A 23,521-nucleotide genomic window follows, 5' to 3' on the forward strand; every position below is an offset into this window, starting at 1 on the left:
ATGCTAATTTAGCACATTAACGCTTTGAATATCACGGATCCCGACGCTTTAAGGGTGAGCGTTATTAAGGTTAATCAACGTTTAATGAAGTGTAAGACATTTTCCAGGATCATAATTTGGACCAGATGTTAGGCGCAGCGCTATTGTTGTGAAGGCAGGAAGTGTGTGACTGGTGGGAAAAAGAGAGATCAAACTCAATTTACCTGGGAGCCGCTAAAGGCAGAGTCAGGGTGAGGCTGGGCCACACAGAGCATTCACTTTTAAACCCTGTGACTAAACTTGTCAACGACCTCTGCCAGCAGCTATGGTGACCCACAGCTCAGTGATTATGAAAGTGAAATTGAATGTAAAAATTACACAACATTTTTATTAGAGATGTCGATAAATGCTTTAAAATGTAATATCGTAAATGATCGGTATTGGGTTTTTTTTAATCGGTATCGGTTTTTTTATTTTTTTATTTTATTAAATCAACATAAAAAACACAAGATACACTTACAATTAGTGCACCAACCCAAACAACCTCCCTCCCCATTTACACTCATTCACACAAAAGGGTTGTTTCTTTCTATTATTAATATTCTGGTTCCTACATTATATATCAATATACATCAATACAGTCTGCAAGGGATACTGTCCGTAAGCACACATGATTGTGCGTGCTGCTGGTCCACTAATAGTACTAACCTTTAACAGTTAATTTTACAAATTTTCATTAATTACTAGTTTCTATGTAACTGTTTTTATATTGTTTTACTTTATTTTTTATTCAAGAAAATGTTTTTAATTTATTTATCTTATTTTATTTTATTAATTTAAAAAAAAAAGGACCTTATCTTCACCATACCTGGTTGTCCAAATTAGGCATAATAATGTGTTAATTCCACGACTGTATATATCGGTATCGGTTGATATCGGTATCGGTAATTAAGAGTTGGACAATATCGGAATATCGGATATCGGCAAAAAAGCCATTATCGGACATCCCTAATTTATATATATATATATATATATATATATATATATATACACTACCGTTCAAAAGTTTGGGGTCATATTGAAATGTCCTTATTTTTGAAGGAAAAGCACTGTACTTTTCAATGAAGATAACTTTAAACTAGTCTTAACTTTAAAGAAATACACTCTATACATTGCTAATGTGGTAAATGACTATTCTAGCTGAAAATGTCTGCTTTTTGGTGCAATAGGTGTATAGAGGCCCATTTCCAGCAACTATCACTCCAGTGTTCTAATGGTACAATGTGTTTGCTCATTGGCTCAGAAGGCTAATTGATGATTAGAAAACCCTTGTGCAATCATGTTCACACATCTGAAAACAGTTTAGCTCGTTACAGAAGTTACAAAACTGACCTTCCTTTAAGCAGATTGAGTTTTTGGAGCATCACATTTGTGGGGTCAATTAAACGCTCAAAATGGCCAGAAAAAGAGAACTTTCATCTGAAACTCGACAGTCTATTCTTGTTCTTAGAAATGAAGGCTATTCCACAAAATTGTTTGGGTGACCCCAAACTTTACACATATATATGTATTGTATACATACATATACAGTCGCGATCAAAAGTTTACATACACTTGTAAAGAACATAATGTCATGGCTGTCTTGAGTTTCCAATCATTTCTACAACTCTTATTTTTTTGTGATAGTGTGATTGGAGCACATACTTATTGGTCCCAAAAAACATTCATGAATTTATTATGGGTCTACTGAAAATGTGACCAAATCTGCTGGCTCAAAAGTATACATACAGCAATGTTAATATTTGGTTACATGTCCCATGGCAAGTTTCACTGCAATAAGGCGCTTTTGGTAGCCATCCTCTTGACAAAATTGGTGCAGTTCAGCTAAATGTGTTGGTTTTCTGACATTGACTTGTTTCTTCAGCATTGTCCACACGTTCACAGGCCCAGAGCATAATACTACCACCACCATGCTTGACAGTGGGAATGGTGTTCCTGGGATTAAAGGCCTCATCTTTTCTCCTCCAAACATATTGCAGGGTATTGTGGCCAAACAGCTAAATTTGTATTTCATCTGACATCACATGGACAAAGATAAGACCTTCTGGAGGAAAGTTCTGTGGTCAGATGAAATTTTTTTTTAGCTGTTTGGCCACAATACCCAGCAATATGTTTGGAGGAGAACAGGTGAGGCCTTTAATCCCAGGAACACCATCCCTACCGTCAAGCATGGTGGTGGTAGTATTATGCTCTGGGCCTGTTTTGCTGCCAATGGAACTGGTGCTTTAAATGGGACAATAAAAAAGGAGGATTACCTCCAAATTCTTTAGGACAACCTAAAATCATCAGCCCTGAGGTTGGGTCTCGGGCGCAGTTGGGTGTTGCAACAGGACAATGACCCCAAACACACGTCAAAAGTGGTAAATGAATGGCTAAATCAGGCTACAATTAAGGTTTTAGAATGGCCTTCCCAAAGTCCTGACTTAAACGTGTGGACAATGCTGAAGAAACAAGTCCATGTCAGAAAACCGACACTTTTAGCTGAACTGCACCGATTTTGTCAAGAGGAGTGGTCAAAAATTCAACCAGAAGCTTGTGGATGGCTACCAAAAGCGCCTTATTGCAGTGAAACTTGCTAAGGGACATGTAAGCAAATATTAACATTGCTGTATGTATACTTTTGACCCAGCACATTTGCTCACATTTTCAGTAGACCCATAATAAATTCATAGAAGAACCAAACTTCATGAATGTTTTTTGTGACCAATAAGTATGTGCTCCAATCACTCTATCACAAAAAATAAGAGTTGTAGAAACTATTGGAAACTCAAGACAGCCATGACATTATGTTCTTTAAAAATGTATGTAAACTTTTGATCGCGACTGTATATGCATTTATATATATATATATATATATATATATATATATATATATATATATATATTTGTATACAGTATATGTGTACATATACACAGTACAGGCCAAAAGTTTGGACACAACTTATTTCAATGTGTTTTCTTTATTTTCACGACTATTTACATTGTAGATTGTCACTGAAGGCATCTGTCACCTGTGAAGTAAAAACCATTTCAGGTGACTACCTCTTGAAGCTCATCGAGAGAATGCCAAGAGTGTGCAAAGCAGTAGTCAGAGCAAAGGGGTGGCTATTTTGAAGAAACTCGAATACAAAACATGATTTCAGTTAGTTCACCTTTTTTTGTTAAGTACATAACTCCACGTGTTCATTCATAGTTTTGATGCCTTCAGTGACAATCTACAATGTAAATAGTCATGAAAATAAAGAAAACACATTTAATGAGTTGTGTCCACAAGCGAGGAGATATGGACAAAGGAAAGTCGTCTAATTATGGAAATATCAGGTTAAAAGGACTCTCTTTTGTCATGAGAAGAGGCGACTTCTCTGCAGCGAACGCCTGCTTCACGCGTCGTTCAGGTGGGTGGTGCTTCACTTCCGTGTACAGATTATGGTTAAGGTGCAGTCATACCATAACATTTAGATTGATACTGTGACTGATTTAGTAAGTCAGATGACATAAAAGTTCAACAGAAATGAAAGACTGTCGGTTGGAAGTGGAAAGGAGACTTTTTTTTTTATTGCAGTCAATCCAACATCAAAACATGTCACGACACTTTCTCAAACCAATCACACACTTTTCTGGCTTCAAAATAAAAGCGCTACGCTATACATCCGGTTGAACTACATTTACAAAATAAAAATGTTTTACATTATGATAAAAAGCCTACTGTATAAGAATACATTTGCTTTGCATTTTAACTATCAACAATTATCATAATCAGCTCAGTTCCTTGCATTTTTTTGTAATGTAATGTACAGTTTTTGCTTCACTTTCATTTGTACTTTAATACTTTTGGAAAAAAAATCTGAAATATTGTGTACATTCACTTATAAAATGTTCTGGTCGAGTCCTCAATTACAAAATGATCAGCAGGCTGAATATTACATTTTATTAATTAATAGAGAAGGTTAAAACATTGCCATGCAGCAATATGAAGACCATTAACTTGGAACAACATGTAATATACAGCATATCATAAGTATTTATTCAGGTAGAAATATTACAGCTGGGATAGGCTCCAGCCCCCCATGAACCCAAAATAGACAAGCAGTAGAAATTAGATGGGTGGATAATACAAAACCATCTTTGACAATGAAAGCATGATAATAACAATCCGCATTTTGTGTTATTTATGTGTGAAACTGTTAACTAAAAATGGAAGTGTAGCTCCTCCTCTGAATGCAAGTGCTCCTAAAGCAGGAATATAAATTCAGTATTTCTACAAAATCCAAAATCTGGCAAGACACCAACACACAGTAGGCAATTTTTTTTTTTTAAATTGTCATTAAATCATGTTTGTCCTTTTTGTGTTGAAAAAAGCATAATGTTTAAAACACATTTGTTTAAAGCCAATTATTTGTCTGTTCATGGTGTTAAAACTTGAAAATTATTTGTCTAGGGTACACTTATTAGTGATGAAAAATGATATACATCTGGGATTAATTTTGACTTAACTATGACCAAAATGCGATTAAATATTTAATCGTTTGACAGCACTAGTATATTAACATACAAATATATATATATATATATATATATATATATACACATATATATATATAAAGGCCAAAAGTTTGGACACACCTTCTCATTCAATGCGTTTTCTTTATTTTCATGACTATTTACATCGTAGATTGTCACTGAAGGCATCAAAACTATGAATGAACATATGTGGAGTTATGTACTTAACAAAAAAAAGTAAAAATAACTGAAAACTTCGGACACCCTTGCTATAAAATTACATGGTGTTTACGCCCTGGCAGCAGGTCAGGTTAATGACGACGTTCAGACTGCACACGGCAAGGAAAGATTTACATTTGCCACAGTAGTTTGCCATTTCCATGCTCCCAGCATGCACAAGACACCCTTTTTGACGACGTTCATTCAATGTCAGGTTTGACCGTTGGTAAATGACCAAATTTCCCAACCAATAACGTGGATCCAACGTTAGACATCAACGTTGTCTTACAAATACAACTATTTTGTAACGTTGTTTAGAAGTGAGTTTTAAAGGACATGTATGTATAATCAACGTTGTATCAATGTATTCTGCCTGCTGGGTTATTAATATTTTAGTTCCTCACTCTCGGAAGGATGTATGAGACAAAACATGGCGAGACGAGAATCAGTCTGACACCTCGTGTGCGAGCTGCTGGCCGACCATTGTAAGAGGAGGACGCTGTGTGAGAAACCAAGCACATAATTACTTGGCCAAGTGTTGAACTGTGAGAACTGCATGTTAGCCAACAGCGAGTGGGCTGCCGGGCGATGCCAGAGTGAATTTCCACCACAACGAAAAAAGATGTGCGCTCCTCTAACTCTTTTGTCTCCCACTCTGTCATAGATGAGTACAAGATGAAAGGAGTGGAGAAAGTCAAGTACATCAGCGGGGACGAGGGAGGAGGAGTGGAGGGCCAGGAAAGCCAGGTGTGTGACTATTTCTTCATTTTATTTTCCAGTCTGTCAGAGTTTTTATTTGCATAATACTTTCTCCCCTCAACTCTTTGGGTAATCCATTGCACACGATTTTGTCATTTGCAAGTGGAGAAGATTCTAAAAATATGCACCGGCCTCTAGGCTACAGGAAAATTATAGTATCCTATGAGAGCAGAGGTGTCAGTCATTTTCACTGAGGGCCACATCGCAGTTATGTTTGGCCCTAACAGTGAATACTATTATTACAATTTTTTTAAATGCATTTTATTAGTAGATTTTTTAAAAAAACTAAAACGTAAAAAAAAAACATGGTAAATTGCAATAATTTCACCTCAAAATGTTGTGTATTTTATTGTAAATGGAACAACAGTACAGCTCAGTTGCCAGAATTTTACCATAAAGTTTACATTAGTTTTTTTAATGTAAATACAAAAATTGCATTTTTACAGTAACATTTTGGCAACTGATTTGCCAGTTTGTTTGTTTTTTTTTGTTTTTTTTTTACCACAAATCAACAACTGTAGATTTTTCGGTGTATTACTGTAAATGCCAAAACGACACCACAGTTTATTACAGTAAAAAAAGTACTGTTTTTTTTCATTTAGAGAAAAATGCTGTAAAAAACACAGTACATTTCACAATTGTACCATTGAATCTATTGCTACTTTTACATTGCACAATTTGATGGATAACTTGGATTGAAATCATTATTATTAGCATTTATTTATATTTTTTAAAAATGGTTTGAATGTTTGATATGTTTTTGCATAATTAGACAATATTTAAGTTAACATAATTTGCGATTACATGGAGTACATATTTTTTTTCTCCCAAAATAGAAAGGAAGAATACATTTAGTAAGAAAAGTTACAGTACTTTATTGATACATAATATTTCCAGCCTTTCAAGGGCCAAATAAAATGAAATGGCGGGCCAGGCCTTGAGTTTGACACCTTTGTATTAGAAAGACAGTTTTTAGTATGTGTGTTCGGAACATACAGCATGAGTAACATAGTAGAGTAGCTAACTTTTAAATGTGGGCCTTTGGTGCGTGTGAGAACGTTAGCATGCTAAAATCCGTTGCTAGCTTTTTACCTAATTGTGTTTGTTAAAACCATAAAAAAATCATGATTTTTGATACTTGGCACTATCTTGGGAGTATGCGAACGTCTCTTATAGTAGCATGCTAATGTTTTATGTTAGCTTTTGCAAATGTTGTATGTTTATACCTACAAATAGTGCATCTTGGTATTTATTCTTATCCAGCCACATGCTAGTATCCTAACGTTAGCATGCTAGGATGGGACAGACTTTATTCATACCACAATAGAAAAAATAAGTGGTTGCAGTGCAGATACAAAAAGTACATAATAATAAAGTACATAAACATGAAAATAAGAGGGAAATATCAAATAACATTAATTAAAAGAGCACACAGCTGATGCAACCACCTGCCACTTCTACAACAAACAACACAAATCTGAAAAATTAGCAATAAACGACACATATGCTAATGTTGTATGCTCACTTTTCAGCTAATTTTGTATGTTTACACCTAAAATAGTGCATTTTAATACTTGGCGCCATTTAAGAAGTATGCTACCTTCTTCTATGTCATCATCCTAATGTTATATGCTAGCTCTTAAACTAACTGTTTGTTAAACCTAAAAATAATGGATTTTGATACTTAGAGCCATCTTGGAAGTATGCAAACGTCTCTCACATTAGCATGTTACCGTTCGAATGCTAACGTTTCATTTTAGCTGTTCAGCTATTTTTTTATGTTTACACCTAGAAATAGTGCATTTTAAAACTTGGCACTATCTTAGAAGTATGCTAACTTGTCTTATGTCATCATGGTAACATTTTATGCAAGTTTTTAGCTAATTTTGTATGTTTAAACCTAAAAATCATAGATTTTGATACTTGGCGCCATCTTAGAAGTATGCCAGCTAAACAGCTCAACCCTAGGCTAAAGGTTCAGGGCACAGATAGCAGGCCCATCTGCGGTAATTTTCTAGTTGGTAATATTGTAGGACTTTTGTCTGCAATATTGCATCAACTACAGTGATGAACGTTACAAAGCATTTTAATCTTGCGATGAACAGACAACTTTTTGGATCGATAAAAACATCCTGCCTCAGTTCTAGTATAAAATATTTGTATGCATGATTTAAATGGCTGGCTGTTGTCGTTTTGATTATTGATTGCGCATTGCATCAATCTTAGCTAGTAATACATATCTTGAACCAGTTTTAGCAAAATGTCGTCATTCAACAAATTACAAGTGGGAGTCTTAATATTGTATTTATTTGAGTTTGAGTTTGAGTTTATTTAGAATATAATATATATAATATATATTAATTTGAATATAAGATTTTGAAAGTAAGAAGACTTCTCTTTCTTGGAGAAATATTTTTCAAAAAAGAAAAAAATATGTAGTCCACCAGACTAAAAAAAGATAGATTAATCAATGGTCGTTTTTGAAAAATATTTTTTTGCGGGGTTGAAAATCTCTGAATACTCAAAATAGTAGGGGTGGTCAAAAAATTGATTAACATCGTAATCGCAATTTTGATAAGCATTAAACAACTATTATTAATAATATTATTATTATTGATACTGTTGCTTTTATTCATTTTAGGTTTTCCTTTTTTTTTATACTGCATTGTATTTGTATGTCTTCTCAATTAAATGGTAAATGGGTTATACTTGTATAGCGCTTTTCTACCTTCAAGGTATTCAAAGCGCTTTGACAGTATTTACACATTCACCCATTCACACACACGTTCACACACTGATGGCGGGAGCTGCCATGCAAGGCCCTAACCACGACCCATCAGGAGCAAGGGTGAAGTGTCTTGCTCAAGGACACATGGATCGTGACGAGGTTGGTAGAAGGTGGGGATTGAACCAGTAACCCTCAGGTTGCTGGCACGGCCACTCTCCCAACTGCGCCACGCCGTCCCAATTGCATTATATATTTACATCCTAAATTCTGTAAAACTGGGATTGGGTTAGAGTTGCTCAGTTTTCTTTTATTAGATTCTTACATTCCTGCCACTTCATTTTGCACCCGACCTGGGCAAAATACGGCCCGCGGGCCACATGCGGCCCATTAAGATTTTCAATCCGGCCCGCCGGACGTTCTACATAATTTTTTTAGACCTTTATAATCAAAACTGTAGCCGCTATTATGATGTTCAGTGCTGTTTTTAAGTCTTGATCTATAGAAAGTATTTCAATGGCAGCTCAGACAGGAACAAAGCACAGTGGGCGGGGTTTGTTTTCAGAGCAGCCAGCCCGAAACGCATGTGTCAGGAACAGATGCAGAAGCAAATTTGTACAACAAATTTCTGCATAAAAGTGATAATATATCATATTGTAGGTGTTTATTACACTTTGCATTCATATTTTGCTGTTTGTTACATTTTTGTTGTGTTTTGCTTTGATTGTAAAATATGTCTATGGAGGAGCTGGTCTGAGAAGTAAAAGAGGAGCGATGTTCATATGTTGTTAATATTCAGTGTTTTATTGTTCATAGTTAATCATGTAAATCCCACTTTCTTTATTTTAGTGTACATTTTGGGTGTCCCATTCAGTAAAAACTATTTTTAAATTCCATTCCGTTTTTTTGAGGTGGTCTGTTTTTAGAATTCTATCGGACATTGTGACTTTTGCAGTGACGTGCGGTGAGGTTCATGACTGGTGAGGCACGAACTTCATCACAGTCAGATTTACAAACATATGAACCCTAAAGAGTATCTTATTCACCATTTGATTGGCAGCAGTTAACGGGTAATGTTTAAAAGCTCATACCAGCATCCTTCCCTGCTTGGCACTCAGCATCAAGGGTTGGAATTGGGGGTTAAATCACCAAAAATTATTCCTGGGCGCGGTGCCACTGCTGCCCACTGCTCTCCTCACATCCCAGGGGGTGATCAAGGGGATGGGTCAAATGCAGAGGACAAATTTCACCACACCTAGTGTGTGTGTGACAATCATTGGTACTTTGACTTAACTTTAACTTTACACATACAAACTGTAGCACACAAAAAAAGCACATTTAATTAAAAAAAACGTTATTATGGTCTTACCTTTACTTATAAGTGCGGGAACAGTGGTGTTTGTGTTGGAGGAGTTGTGAATGAATGAAATATGAAATCCATGCTGCAGTCTGCAGGTGTACCTAATGTTGTGTCCCTGCGGTCGTTCGCGGCTCCTCCAGCGCGAGCATTGTTGTTTTTGCACTTTTTGGCTTCTTGTTAAGTGACTTTTTTTGGGTGGATTCGGTCTTGCACGTGGAGGGTTTGGGTGTGGGCTTTGGTTGGTGTGGCGCTCCCGTCAGGGGGTTCTGTGGTGGGGTGCTTTAGCCGGCACAAGGAGGCGGGGTTACTGCGAGCATCCCACAGTGTGTCTTCGCAGCAGTTTTGTGATTGCTCAGCACAAGAAATACTTTGCACACATACAGTTGTTGACAAAATACACTGTACATTATATACCTCAGCTAACTAAACTATGGAAATGTATAGTATAGTTCATATAGCAATACGGTCTCACTGCACAGCAGGCCAGCAGTTAGCCGAGTCCGCAATCCATGTTGAGGCTCAAGTCAGTGACGTGCCTCAACTGGCTGCTGATCACCGCACCGTCTCTTCTCAATATTTGAACGGCAAATGTGAAAATTCAGCTATTTTGAATAAAAATAATCTAAAACTGGTGAAGTTAAATGGAAAATAACTTTATAGTATAATCACTGAATACATATAACAATTAAAAATTTTTTTTTTCTTTTTACATTTTTTTTCTTTCCATGCACGTCACTGGACTTTTGGTATTAGTGTTCCTGGGAAAAAAAGGGGCCCAAATACACATACTGTACAGCAGGTTTTTACAGCTAAATGTGTACATATAATTTATACACACATACACATTGGCCCCCCAGACACATTTTTTTCTCTCAATGTGGCTCCCGATTCGAAATATTTGGCGAGCTCTGTTTTACACACTACGGCATTTTTAAGACTTTTACTGTTTTGTTTTTTTACATACACCACAATATCGTACCGTGTCCTTAATACCGTCATATCGTACCATGAGATGTTGATACATTACATCCCTAATATACACACACACATATCTATATATATCTATATATCTATCTATATATATATCAGTGGCGTGCCGTCACTAGAGGCAGGGGAGGCACGGCCTCACCTGCCATCATGGAAAGAAAAAAAAAGTAAAAAGAAAAAAAAATTAATTAAATTGTTGTATGTATCCAGTGATAATACTAAAGTTATTTTCCATTTAACTTCACCAGTTTTAGATTATTTTTATTTTCACATTTGCCGTTCAAATACTGAGAAGAACGGTGCGGTGATCAGCAGCCAATAGAGGCACGTCACTCAGTTGTGCCTCAACATGGATTGTGCGCAATGATTCGGCTAGCTGCTGGCCTGCTGTGCAGTGAGACCGTATTGCTATATGAATTATATTATACATTTCCATAGTTTAGTTAGCTGAGGTATATAATGTACAGTGTATTTTGTCAACATCTGTATGTGTGTAACGTATTTCTTGTGCTGAGCGATCATAAAACTGGAGGCTCGTCTCATAACCCCGCCTCCTGGTGCCAAGCACCTCCGCCGCAGAATACACCCCCGACGGGAGCGCCACACCAACCAAAGCCCACACCCAAACCCTCCACGTGCAAGACCGAATCCACCCAAAAAAAGTCACTTAACAAGAAGCCAAAAAGTGCAAAAACAACAATGCTCGCGCTGCAGGAGCCGCGAACGACCGCAGGGACACAACATTAGGTACACCTGCACTGCAGGTTCATATGTTTGTAAATCTGACTGTGATGAAGTAGTCGTGCATATATATATATATATATATATATATATATATATATATATATATATATATATATATATATGTATATATATATATATATATATATATATATACACCGTATTTTTCGGACTATAAGTCACAGTTTTTTTCATAGTTTGGCCAGGGGTGCGACTTATACTTAGGAGCGACTTATGTGTGAAATTATTAACACATTACCGTAAAATATCAAATAATATAATTTAGCTCATTCACGTAAGAGACTAGACGTATAACATTTCATGGGATTTAGCGATTAGGAGTGACAGATTGTTTGGTAAACGTATAGCATGTTCTATATGTTATAGTTATTTGAATGACTCTTACCATAATATGTTACGTTAACATACCAGGCACGTTCTCAGTTGGTTATTTATGCCTCATATAACGTACACTTATTCAGCCTGTTGTTCACTATTCTTTTATTTTAAATTGCCTTTCAAATGTCTATTCTTGGTGTTGGGTTTTATCAAATACATTTCCCCAAACAATGCGACTTATACTCCAGTGCGACTTATATATGTTTTTTCCCTTCTTTATTATGCATTTTCGGCCGGTGCGACTTATACTCCGAAAAATACGGTATATATACATATGTATATATACACACATATATATATATATATATATATATATATATATATATATATATATATATATATATATATATATATATATATATATATATATATATATATATATATATATATATATATTTGTTTTTTAATTTGTTTTTTTCTTATAAATATCTTCGCAATGCCTCCATGGTTTGATTTCGAATTTTTGGGACTTATGCAGATCCCATACACGCAACAGAAGGTACCAATAGGTAAGAAACGTTGTTTTTTTCATAACAGGGCCCCTTTAAGAAGCATACGTACGATGCCAGAGTTGTAACAACAAGCTGTATTCACAGAAAGTCCTATTATAATGTGTCTGTGAGCGAGGCAGCACCAAATAAACCGCAAATAAATACATGTTAACATTGTAGTTATGACAAATTGTAAAACTGTTTATGTTTGTATCCTATGTTTGTATCCTGCAGGAGAAAAGTGCTTTACTTGGGAAAAGTCAACACATGGATGAAACAGGATCTAATGAAAATGGAAAGATGCTGTAAGAATCATTGTCTCGTTTTGCTCTTTGTGCTTGTACATTATCATTACATTCCTAGCTTCACATATACTGTATATCCATCATGTCAGAACCTGCACAATTGCACACTGCATACCTCGAGACATGTTATTTCCTCACAGAAGCATCCATTCTTCAGAGAGCCAGCAAGAATTCTTCAGGATGCTGGATGAAAAAATTGAAAAGGTATTATTTTTTTATTAATTAAAGGCGCACATCCACTTTGGGGTGTATATATAACTGGATGACATCACTAGGGTTAATCCTTCCACTGCTGCAAATCCGCAGCAAGTAAGGACACAACAGATGACAAAAAGCAACATAAAGCTGGTTTATCGTCGTGGCATTATGGGAATCATGTTGTTATTGCAGTGAGACTGTGAGGTTTTAAAAAAAACGAAATAGTGTTCGAGGCTACAATTATGCGTCTTTTATGGGCTGCTCAATGCTTATTACACTAAAAAAGGGGCTCTTTGGTTTCCTTACTTTATAATGTCATCTTGAATATCTTTACTTTTGTGGAAATACACTGAATTGACAAAATTACTGTAACATGTAATTTTATAGTGGCAAAAAAATTACTTAAAAGCATATTTTTGATACTCTAAATCCCAATGAGAACAATTGCAGGCCAGCAGTACAACACATGCAGATACACAACTTCACATCTTGTCAAAGCATCTTCCTGCTGGAAAATATTGAGTGTATTGACTTGAGACAGTACCCTCTGCTGGGTTTATAGCTGCATTGATTGATTGATTGAAACTTTTATTAGTAGATTGCACAGTGAAGTACATATTCCGTACAATTGACCACTAAATGGTAGCACCCGAATAAGTTTTCAACTTGTTTAAGTTGGGGTCCACTTAAATTGATTCATGATACAGGTATATACTATTTTCATAATACAGTCATCACACAAGATAATCATCAGAGTATATACATTGAATTATTTACATTATTTACAAACCGGGGTGTGGGATATGGAGGGGGGGGGGGTTAAGTTTGGTTGTTATCAACACTTCAGTCATCAACAATTGCATCATCAGAGAAATGGACATTGAAACAGTGTAGGACTGACTTGGTAGGATATGTACAGCAAGTATTGGACACAGAGAGAGCGATCAGAAAGTATAAGAAAAAGTGTCTACATTTGATTGTTTACATTTGATTATTTACAATCCGAAGAGGTATGATGAGGAAGGGAGGGTGTTAGTTTAGGGTTGAAGTTGCCTGGAGGTGTTCTTTTAGTGCGGTTTTGAAGGAGGATAGAGATGCCCTTTCTTTTATACCTGCTGGGATTGCATTCCACATTGATGTGGCATAGAAAGACAATGAGTTAAAGGCCTACTGAAACCCACTACTACCGACCACGCAGTCTGATAGTTTATATATCAATGATGAAATCTTAACATTATAACACATGCCAATACGGCCGGGTTAACTTATAAAGTGACATTTTAAATTTGCCGCTAAACTTCCGGTTCGAAACGCCTCTGAGGATGACGTATGCGCGTGACGTAGACCGGGGATCACGGGTATGCCTTCCACATTGAAGCCAATACGAAAAAGCTCTGTTTTCATTTCATAATTCCACAGTATTCTGGACATCTGTGTTCGTGAATCTGTTGCAATCATGTTCATTGCATTATGGAGAAGGAAGCTGAGCAAGCAAAGAAGAAAGTTGTCGGTGCGAAATGGACGTATTTTTCGAACGTAGTCAGCAACAACAGTACACAGCCGGCGCTTCTTTGTTTACATTCCCGAAAGATGCAGTCAAGATGGAAGAACTCGGATAACAGAGACTCTAACCAGGAGGACTTTTGACTTCGATACACAGACGCCTGTAGAGAACTGGGACAACACAGACTCTTACCAGGATTACTTTGATTTGGATGACAAAGACGCAGACGTGCTACTGTGAGTATGCAGCTTTGGCTTCTAAACATTTGATCGCTTGACCGTATGTGCGCAACTTTTTTTTGCGTATGTACGTAACTTTTTTAAAATATATAAGCTTTATGAACCTTGGGTTAGGTGAACGGTCTTTTGGGCTGAGTGATTGTGTGTGTTGATCAGGTGTTTGAATTGTATTGGCGTGTTCTATGGAGCTAGGAGTTAGCATAGGAGCTAGGAGCTAGCATAACAAACACGCAGGTGTTTTTATGCAGGATTAATTTGTGGCATATTAAATATAAGCCTGGTTGTGTTGTGGCTAATAGAGTATATATATGTCTTGTGTTTATTTACTGTTGTAGTCATTCCCAGCTGAATATCAGGTACCGTGAGTATGCAGCCTTGGCTGCTAAACATTTGATAGCTTGACCGTATGTGCGCGTCACGTACGTAACTTTTTAAAAATATATAAGCTTTATGAACCTTGGGTTAGGTGAACGGTCTTTTGGGCTGAGTGATTGTGTGTGTTGATCAGGTGTTTGAATTGTATTGGCGTGTTCTATGGAGCTAGGAGCTAGCAGAGGAGCTAGGAGCTAGCATAACAAACACGCAGGTGTTATTATGCAGGATTAATTTGTGGCATATTAAATATAAGCCTGGTTGTGTTGTGGCTAATAGAGTATATATATGTCTTGTGTTTATTTACTGTTGTAGTCATTCCCAGCTGAATATCAGGTCACCCCCGGCTCTCACAGCATCTTCCCTATCTGAATAGCTTCAACTCCCCACTAGTCCTTCACTTGCACTTTACTCATCCACAAATCTTTCATCCTCGCTCAAATTAATGGGGAAATTGTCGCTTTCTCGGTCCGAATCTCTCTCACTTCATGCGGCCATCATTGTAAACAATAGGGAACTTTGCGTATATGTTCAACTGACTACGTCACGCTACTTCCGGTAGGGGCAAGCCTTATTTTTATCAGATACCAAAAGTTGCAATCTTTATCGTCGTTGTTCTATACTAAATCCTTTCAGCAAAAATATGGCAATATCGCGAAATGATCAAGTATGACACATAGAATAGATCTGCTATCCCCGTTTAAATAAAAAAAATTCATTTCAGTAGGCCTTTAAGACCTTTGTTAGATCGGAATCTGGGTTTAACGTGGTTAGTGGAGCTCCCCCTGGTGTTGTGGTTATGGAGGTCATTTACGTTAAGGAAGTAGTTTGACATGTACTTCGGTATCAGGGAGGTGTAGTGGATTTTATAGACAAGGCTCAGTGCAAGTTGTTTTACTCTGTCCTCCACCCTGAGCCAGCCCACTTTGGAGAAGTGGGTAGGAGTGAGGTGGGATCTGGTGTGGAGGTCTAGAAGTAATCTGACTGGCTTGTTCTGGGATGTTTGGAGTCTAGATTTGAGGGTTTTGGAGGTGCTAGGGTACCAGGAGGTGCATGCGTAATCAAAAAAGGGTTGAACGAGAGTTCCCGCCAGAATCTTCATGGTGCTTTTGTTGACCAGAGAGGAGATTCTGTAGAGAAATCTCGTTCGTTGGTTGACCTTTTTGATTACCTTGGTTGCCATTTTATCACAGGAAAGATTAGCCTCTAGAATGGAACCTAGGTAGGTGACCTCATCTTTCCTGGTGATAACAATGTCACCCACTTTTACAGAGAAGTCACTGACTTTCTTAAGGTTGATGTGGGACCCAAACAGGATGGATTCCGTTTTACCCAAGTGTATGGATAGCTTGTTGTCAGCAAGCCAGGTGCAAAGTCTACAGAGTTCGGCACTGAGGATTTTCTCCACCTGTTTCTTGTCCTTGCCGGATACCAGCAGGGCCGAGTCATCCGCAAACAAAAACAATTCACAGTCGCATGCTGATGACATGTCGTTTATGTATATTAGGAACAGTAAAGGCCCTAATATACTGCCTTGGGGGACTCCACAGCTTACTGAGAAGGGGGAGGGAGGGGAGACACGGTGCCGTTCAACTCAACCACCTGTTTCATCCCCTCCAAGTAAGATTGCATCCAGCTCGATGAGGTTTTATCAAATCCGATTGCTCTGAACTTATCCAACAGTATAGCGTGGTTAACGGTGTCAAAGGCCTTCTGAAGGTCCAGCATGACCATTCCGCAGTATTTGCATAACTTTTGCAGTCTGCGCAAATAGCCCCACAACCCACTTTCTAAAATAATTATTTATGGCAGAGAAAAGGCAGGGACCACAAATAAGACAGCATCAATTTGTGCTACACTGGTGCAGGTTTTTTTTGCCACTTGTGCCATCTTTTTTTAAACATGTTACAGGCATCAAAGTCCAAATTAGCTAATATTTGCAAAAAATAATCTCTTGTCTTTGCAGTATATTCAATTGAATATAGGTTGAAAAAGATTTGCAAATCATTGTATTCTGTTTTTATTTACGATTTACACAATGTGCCAACTTCACTGGTTTTGGGTTTTGTGAATATGGTATCATTTGTCTACAAAACTGGTGTAAGTACACCTCTGCATAACGTTGTATCCTTATTAACATTAAGTGGAACAAAAAATGAAAAATAAACAAATATGGGTAAACTTAAAACAAACAATAACTTTATTGTTTAAAAATATATTGAAAATATTAAAAATGCATCAATTTTCCTGAAAAAAAAAAAGTGTCTCCTTTTTAAACTACAAATATTTGTTAACCCACTTGAACCATTTGATACTGAAAAATAAAATTAGGTAACTCAGTAAATGATAATAATTACAATTGATCAGTAACATTAACTCAGGAGTAGGGATGTCCGATAATATCGGGCTGCCGATATTATCGGCCGATAAATGCTTTAAAATGTAATATCGGAAATTATCGGTATCGGTTTCATAATTATCGGTATTGGTTTCTAAAAGTAAAATGTATGACGTTTTAAAACGCCGCTGTGTACACAGACGTAGGGAGAGGTAAATGCAAAGGCATTTCCTGTTCTCATCACGAATTAATGCAAGGTATACTTGGTCAACAGCCATACAGGTCACACTGAGGGTAACCCGTATAAACAACTTTAACACTGTTACAAATATGCGCCACATTGTGAACCCACACCTAACAAGAATGACAAACACATTTCGGGAGAACATCCGCACCGTAACACAACATAAACACAACAGAACAAATACCCAGAATCCCTTGCAGTACTAACTCTTCCAGGATGCTACAATATAATATATACAGCATATATAATTGGACAATATCGGATATCGGTAAAAAAGCCATTATCGGACATCTCTACTCAGGAGCATAGAAAACACTGCATAAATAATCACTGTATATATAAAACAATTTAATCAAAAATGAATAAAAAAATGTGTGCTGAATTTTTTTATGTCAAAATGAGGTCGTCAGAATTAATGGCTACAATGAGCACGTTGCCTAGTGCGCAGATTTTCGGAGCAGAGTTTGACGCTTGATACTACATGATACTGATAAAGCAGTAAACCACTGTTTGACAAGGATTGTTATAACTTGAATTTAGTGAATGATGAAAACAATACTAGTTTATCCAACAATGCATTTTTTATGTTTGCTAACAAAATCCTAATGAGCATCAATTTTTCAGGAATTACCAGCAGCTAATTTCCTTAGAAAAAAAGTGTTACTGGCATCTATTTAATTATTTTGTATATGATTAAAAAAAACACATTGCAAGCATCATTACTTTTATTTTTATTTCAAACTATGAGGCTGTCTTTGTCAAAATGCAGGCACAGTACCATTTTGTTTACTACTTCCACATCATCAGCCAACTGATGCATTAACGCTATCTTATGTGAGTGGTTGCCTTTGCACAAAAATGAAGAGGGTGAATTGTTCTTGTGTCTTAAACATGTATAGATTTCGGCTTTTGAACAACATCCCACTGTAGATTAAAAAAAACAAAAAACCTTAATTGCAGCAGATGTATTTCAAGAATACTTTTCCTGTATTACACACCAGCTGTTGTTACATTGCTACATGCATCCTAGTAGTACCGTATTTTTTTGACTATAAGTCGCTCCGGAGTATAAGTCGCACCGGCCGAAAGTGCATAATAAAGAAGGAAAAAAACATATCTAAGTCGCACTGGAGTATAAGTCGCATTTTTTGGGGAAATTTATTTGATAAAACCCAACACCAAGAATAGACATTTAAAAGGCAATTTAAAATAAATAAAGACAAGTGAACAACTGAATAAGTGTACGTTATATGAGGCATAAATAACCAACTGAGAACGTGCCTGGTATGTTAACGTAACATATTATGGTAAGAGTCATTCAAATAACTATAACATATAGAACATGCTATACGTTTACCAAACAATCTGTCACTCCTAATCGCTAAATCCCATTAAATCTTATACGTCTAGTCTCTTACGTGAATGAGCTAAATAATATTATTTGATATTTTATGGTAATGTGTTAATAATTTCACACATAAGTCGCTCCTGAGTATAAGTCGCACCCCCGGCCAAACTATGAAAAAAAACTGTGACTTATAGTCCGAAAAATACAGTAGTTTGAATTATAAAACGTGGAGATGTTAAAATCACCATGTAAAATTGCTCATGCGAATCGGTAGCTTGTCTATGGCAAAACCAATTTAAATTGGTATTTTGAAAAGTGGCGCCTTACTGTACTTTTATAAGGCTTACTGCTTGTTTCCCGTCCAATTGTTTGAGCCTGCATGGAGTCTACAATCAGAAAATGATGTCATGTGCAACACAGGTCTCGAAATATGGCACTGTTTAAATTACAGGGGTGTCAAACACATTTTAGCTCAGGGACAGCATGAAGGAAAATCTGTGCACACGCGGGCTGGACTATTAAAATCATGGCATTAAATCTAAAAAATAAAGACAACTTCAGATTGTTTTCTTTGTCTTAGTTTGGCCAAAAATAGAACAAACACTTTCTGAAAATATTACAATAAAAATATAGAAAAAAATACCGGCATGGGTAAAGTAAAAGAAGAAAGTGAATAAATGTTTATAACTGAATACATTTACATATGCATAAACATTTGTTTTCTTTTGTATTATTTTTTTAATGAATTCAAGTAACTTTCATGACAACCTTTTTCCAAAACACAATATACAATGTGAGATATAACAGGATCATGCATACATTTATCATTTGTTTTCAAATTGAAATCGTAAATGAAAATACATTTTTGGGAGTAATAATTGACAGTAAACTATCATGGAAACCTCATGTCAGACACATTAAAACAAAAATCTCCAAAAGCCTCTCAATTATAAACAAAGCAAAACTATACCTCAATGAAAATGCACTCCGTCCTCTATACTGCACCTTGGTACTCCCATACCTTACATACTGTGTTGAAGTATGGGGGAATACTTACCACAACACAATTCATCCTCTGATCATATTACAGAAAAGAGCAGTTGGTTATTTAGAACATACTCATAATCTGTTTATGCAATCAAAGTTGCTCAAATTTGATGACCTTGTTAAATATAATACATTAATAAATTATTGCCGCCTAATCTACAACGTTTTTTTATAAGACGAGTGCAGGCTCATAACTTGAGAGGCTTTGGATATTTCTCATTGCCGAGAGCTCAAACCACTCGTAAACGTTTTTGTGTGTCTGTATGCAGAGTAAAACTATGGAACGTGGGACCCCAAAAATTTACTGTGGGACCCCATTTTTATGACTTGATGGGGTCCCTTGGACCCCATTTTGAAAATTCCTAGCGCCAACACTGATTGAGTATTGGTGCGTGCAAAACAGCAGCAGGTGGCTGTGGCCTGCAGGCCGGTTCTAATACTAATCAAATATCATCCCGGGGGCCATAATTAATTAATTCTTGACTTTGACACACTGGAATTACACGGTACACGGTAGTACCAACAGACTTCAGTTGGTACCTATGAAAGTACCAAATTCAGTACCCAGCTCTAAAGTTACACGATCCAGTCAAGTTGAAAAACATGTGAACCATCGTATACAATCATTTTTTACTGAAAGCATAACCGAGGGAAGTTTGTAGTTAGTAGTGATGTCAGTGTTTCCCACACATTCATTTATTTGTGGCGGCCCGCCACGTAAGAATTACGTCCGCCACAAATAGATTTTTTTATTTTTTATTTTTTTGTCCTGTCCAGCTTCTCAGGCAAATCATATAGTTGATATAGATGCCCATATAGGCTGTTCAGATTTACTTTACAAAAGAGAAGTGTAGGATACTTCTCTTGTTGCCTTATTTGTATTTGACCACTACTGTTTTCTGTTTATTTGTTACTGACTTTGGCAGGACACCTCTGCCTCTGTTTCACTTTATGTTGCTGGTAAATAATATGGTTGTAGTAGTAGGCTAAAGTTAAATTATTTAGTATGCACTAATTAAAGGGGCAGAGTTTAAGAGACATTTTAGCTTTTATATTTTATAAGATATATTTTTTGTAAGAACCACAATTAATAAATATATTTCAGTGAATAACTTATTGTTCAAATCTGTATATAAATATGTACATAAAGTGTTGTAATTATATTGTAAAATGGATGGATGAATGGACGTTTAAAACAAAACTGTTATTAATTAGTAAGTATACATTTTTTGAGCCGTTTTAGAGAAAATCATATCATTGTAGTAAATTATGCAAATTACTCGATGATGTCATAGTGACCACGCCCATAGCCACGCCCCCACCGCCACATGTATCTTGGCAGTTTATGGGAAACACTGGATGTGATTATATGACAATGTTATTTTGTTCCCTTTTGCAGGGCAGGGACTACTGCTCAGAGGAAGAAGACATGACATAGCACCCCTCAGCCATCACATTAAGAGGATGCCAGTGTTACAACCAGTCTAAAGTGGCAGCAGGGCAAAACTTTATGGAGCAACTTCTTGCCCTCCTGCTCAGTATGAAGCTCCTTCTTGTCTCATCAAATGACCAACATCAAGAGTGGATGGGGAAACTTAATTTCAGTTCACTTTCTTGAAAAGCCATTATAGGACGTCAGGGATTCTGGGAGATCAAAAGAGATTTTTCCCTGCTTGGACAACTCCTTAAGACGGTATTACAGTACATTGCTGCTTACATCAAAATCTCAGAAGAATCATTTGTCAGTCAGGAAAATGGGCTTCATGCATGGAAGCTTTATGACACTAAACTCAGCCAATTACATTACTTTGCCTTGAGTCATCTATTAATTAATAGTTTTTTTCATAAAGTACATCAGTGCATCTCACAGAGACTCCTTAATATATTGGTAATAAGACTATACAATTAAATTAGTTGCGCGTACAATTTGGGAGCAAAACTGCATCCCAATGTGTCATGCATGAGGCCCACCGTGTCTCTCTGCCTTCTTTTGCATTTCAGGAAACTGTTTTGGAATCTCTTTTCTACAATTTCTGGGCCAAAATAATGTTTGTCCGTCTACATTCCTTTATTATAATATATTATGTTAAACAAGGCTCAGGTTTGAAGTGTTGTCGTCGTCTACTCACCCATCACAACATATTAAAACACTCACAAAGTCGCCCGCTTTAATATCGCGTTCAGGTGAGCCCGTTTTTTGGGTGGAGTCACATATCGTTCTGTATTTCACTCACTTTACGTGTTGTTTCTATGTTGAACTTTTGTTTTTATAGGAAAAATAAAAGTGTTTTTGAAAACTTGTCACCGCTGATGCCAATTTAAACGTGTGTATTTACTGCATTGTTTTAGACTTTCAGGAGCAAAAAATACATACAACTTGTAAGTGAAACTTTGGTCATTAGGTAGCGATGGGTCCTTTATTTTTTTAAGAAAAAAAGTGAACTTGGTTTGGGATCACAATAATAAACTCATTAAGTTTAAAAGGTAACTGCAATTTTGCCTATCATGTACAATCCTTATGTAATACAGGAACACGTTTTTCTTATTTTAATGCATTATAAGTCGTAAAATACGGCAAGTACGAGGTGGCTAACTATGCAGCTAATGGGAGTACACTATTGAGCCCATAAAGCCCTCTGAAAAACATCAAAAAAACGCCTACAATACTGTAATTACATCTTGTGACCAGACTAGAGATGTCCGATAACGGCTTTTTTACCGATATCCGATATTCCGATATTGTCCAACTCTTAATTACCAATACCGGTATCAACCGATACCGATATATACAGTCGTGGAATTAACACATTATTATGCCTAATTTTGTTGTGATGCCCCGCTGGATGCATTAAACAAAGTAACAAGGTTTTCCAAAATAAATCAACTCAAGTTATGGAAAAAAATTTGCCAACATGGCACTGCTATATTTATTATTGAAGTCACAAAGTGCATTATTTTTTATTAACATGCCTCAAAACAGCAGCTTGGAATTTGGGACATGCATGAAGAAGTTGAGGTGGGCGGGGTTGGGGGGTTGGGGGGGGGGGGGTAGCGAGCGGTGTATATTGTAGCATCCCGGAAGAGTTTGTGCTGCAAGGGGTTCTGGGTATTTGTTCTGTTGTGTTTATGTTGTGTTACGGTGTGGATGTTCTCCCGAAATGTGTTTGTCATTCTTGTTTGGTGTGGGTTCACAGTGTGGCGCATATTTGTAACAGTGTTAAAGTTGTTTATACGTCCACCCTCAGTGTGACCTGTATGGCTGTTGATCAAGTATGCATTGCATTCGGTTGTGTGTGTTAAAAGCCGTAGATATTATGTGACTGGGCGGGCACGCAAAGGAAGTGCCTTTAAGGTTTATTGGCGCTCTGTACTTCTCCCTTTGTCCGTGTACACAGCGGCGTTTTAAAAAGTCATACATTTTACTTTTTGAAACCGATACCGATAATTTCCGGTATTACATTTTGAAGCATTTCTCGGCCGATAATATCGGCAGTCCGATATTATCGGACATCCCTAGACCAGACCAAACATTTTCATTTTAAGCGCTAATGCAGACAAACTATTTTTAGCGGCACCGGGATCACAGAGCTAACTAGTGTATGCTGCTATATTGACATGTTTTAACCCGTTGAGCAAGTTAAAGTTAATTTTAGATTATGAATCATGCCAATTTTGACAGTCAACTTATACCCCGATATGGTGAGAA

At 36.7% G+C, this 23,521-nt stretch overlaps 2 protein-coding genes across 3 annotated transcripts in view; one reads left to right on the top strand and one right to left on the bottom strand.

The window, feature by feature from the left end:
* zgc:55943 (uncharacterized protein LOC406337 homolog) overlaps window positions 1-22,120 on the top strand; it is a 25,672-nt gene extending 3,552 nt beyond the window's left edge. For both annotated transcript variants that reach the window (XM_062069279.1, XM_062069278.1), the window contains 4 exons: window positions 5,423-5,505; window positions 12,455-12,525; window positions 12,666-12,729; window positions 21,215-22,120. In XM_062069279.1, coding sequence (XP_061925263.1) covers window positions 5,423-5,505; window positions 12,455-12,525; window positions 12,666-12,729; window positions 21,215-21,253 — 257 coding nt within the window. In that variant the 3' untranslated portion in view covers window positions 21,254-22,120. The remainder of the gene's footprint in view (window positions 1-5,422; window positions 5,506-12,454; window positions 12,526-12,665; window positions 12,730-21,214) is intronic.
* Window positions 12,163-23,521, bottom strand: part of tsen15 (TSEN15 tRNA splicing endonuclease subunit) — a 32,710-nt gene continuing 21,351 nt past the window's right edge. The window contains exon 5 of the mRNA XM_062069277.1: window positions 12,163-12,708. The gene's annotated coding sequence lies outside the window, so the exon portion shown is untranslated. The remainder of the gene's footprint in view (window positions 12,709-23,521) is intronic.

This window comes from Entelurus aequoreus, linkage group LG14 (assembly GCF_033978785.1).
Source record: "Entelurus aequoreus isolate RoL-2023_Sb linkage group LG14, RoL_Eaeq_v1.1, whole genome shotgun sequence".
Classification (NCBI taxonomy): Eukaryota; Metazoa; Chordata; class Actinopteri; order Syngnathiformes; family Syngnathidae; genus Entelurus; species Entelurus aequoreus.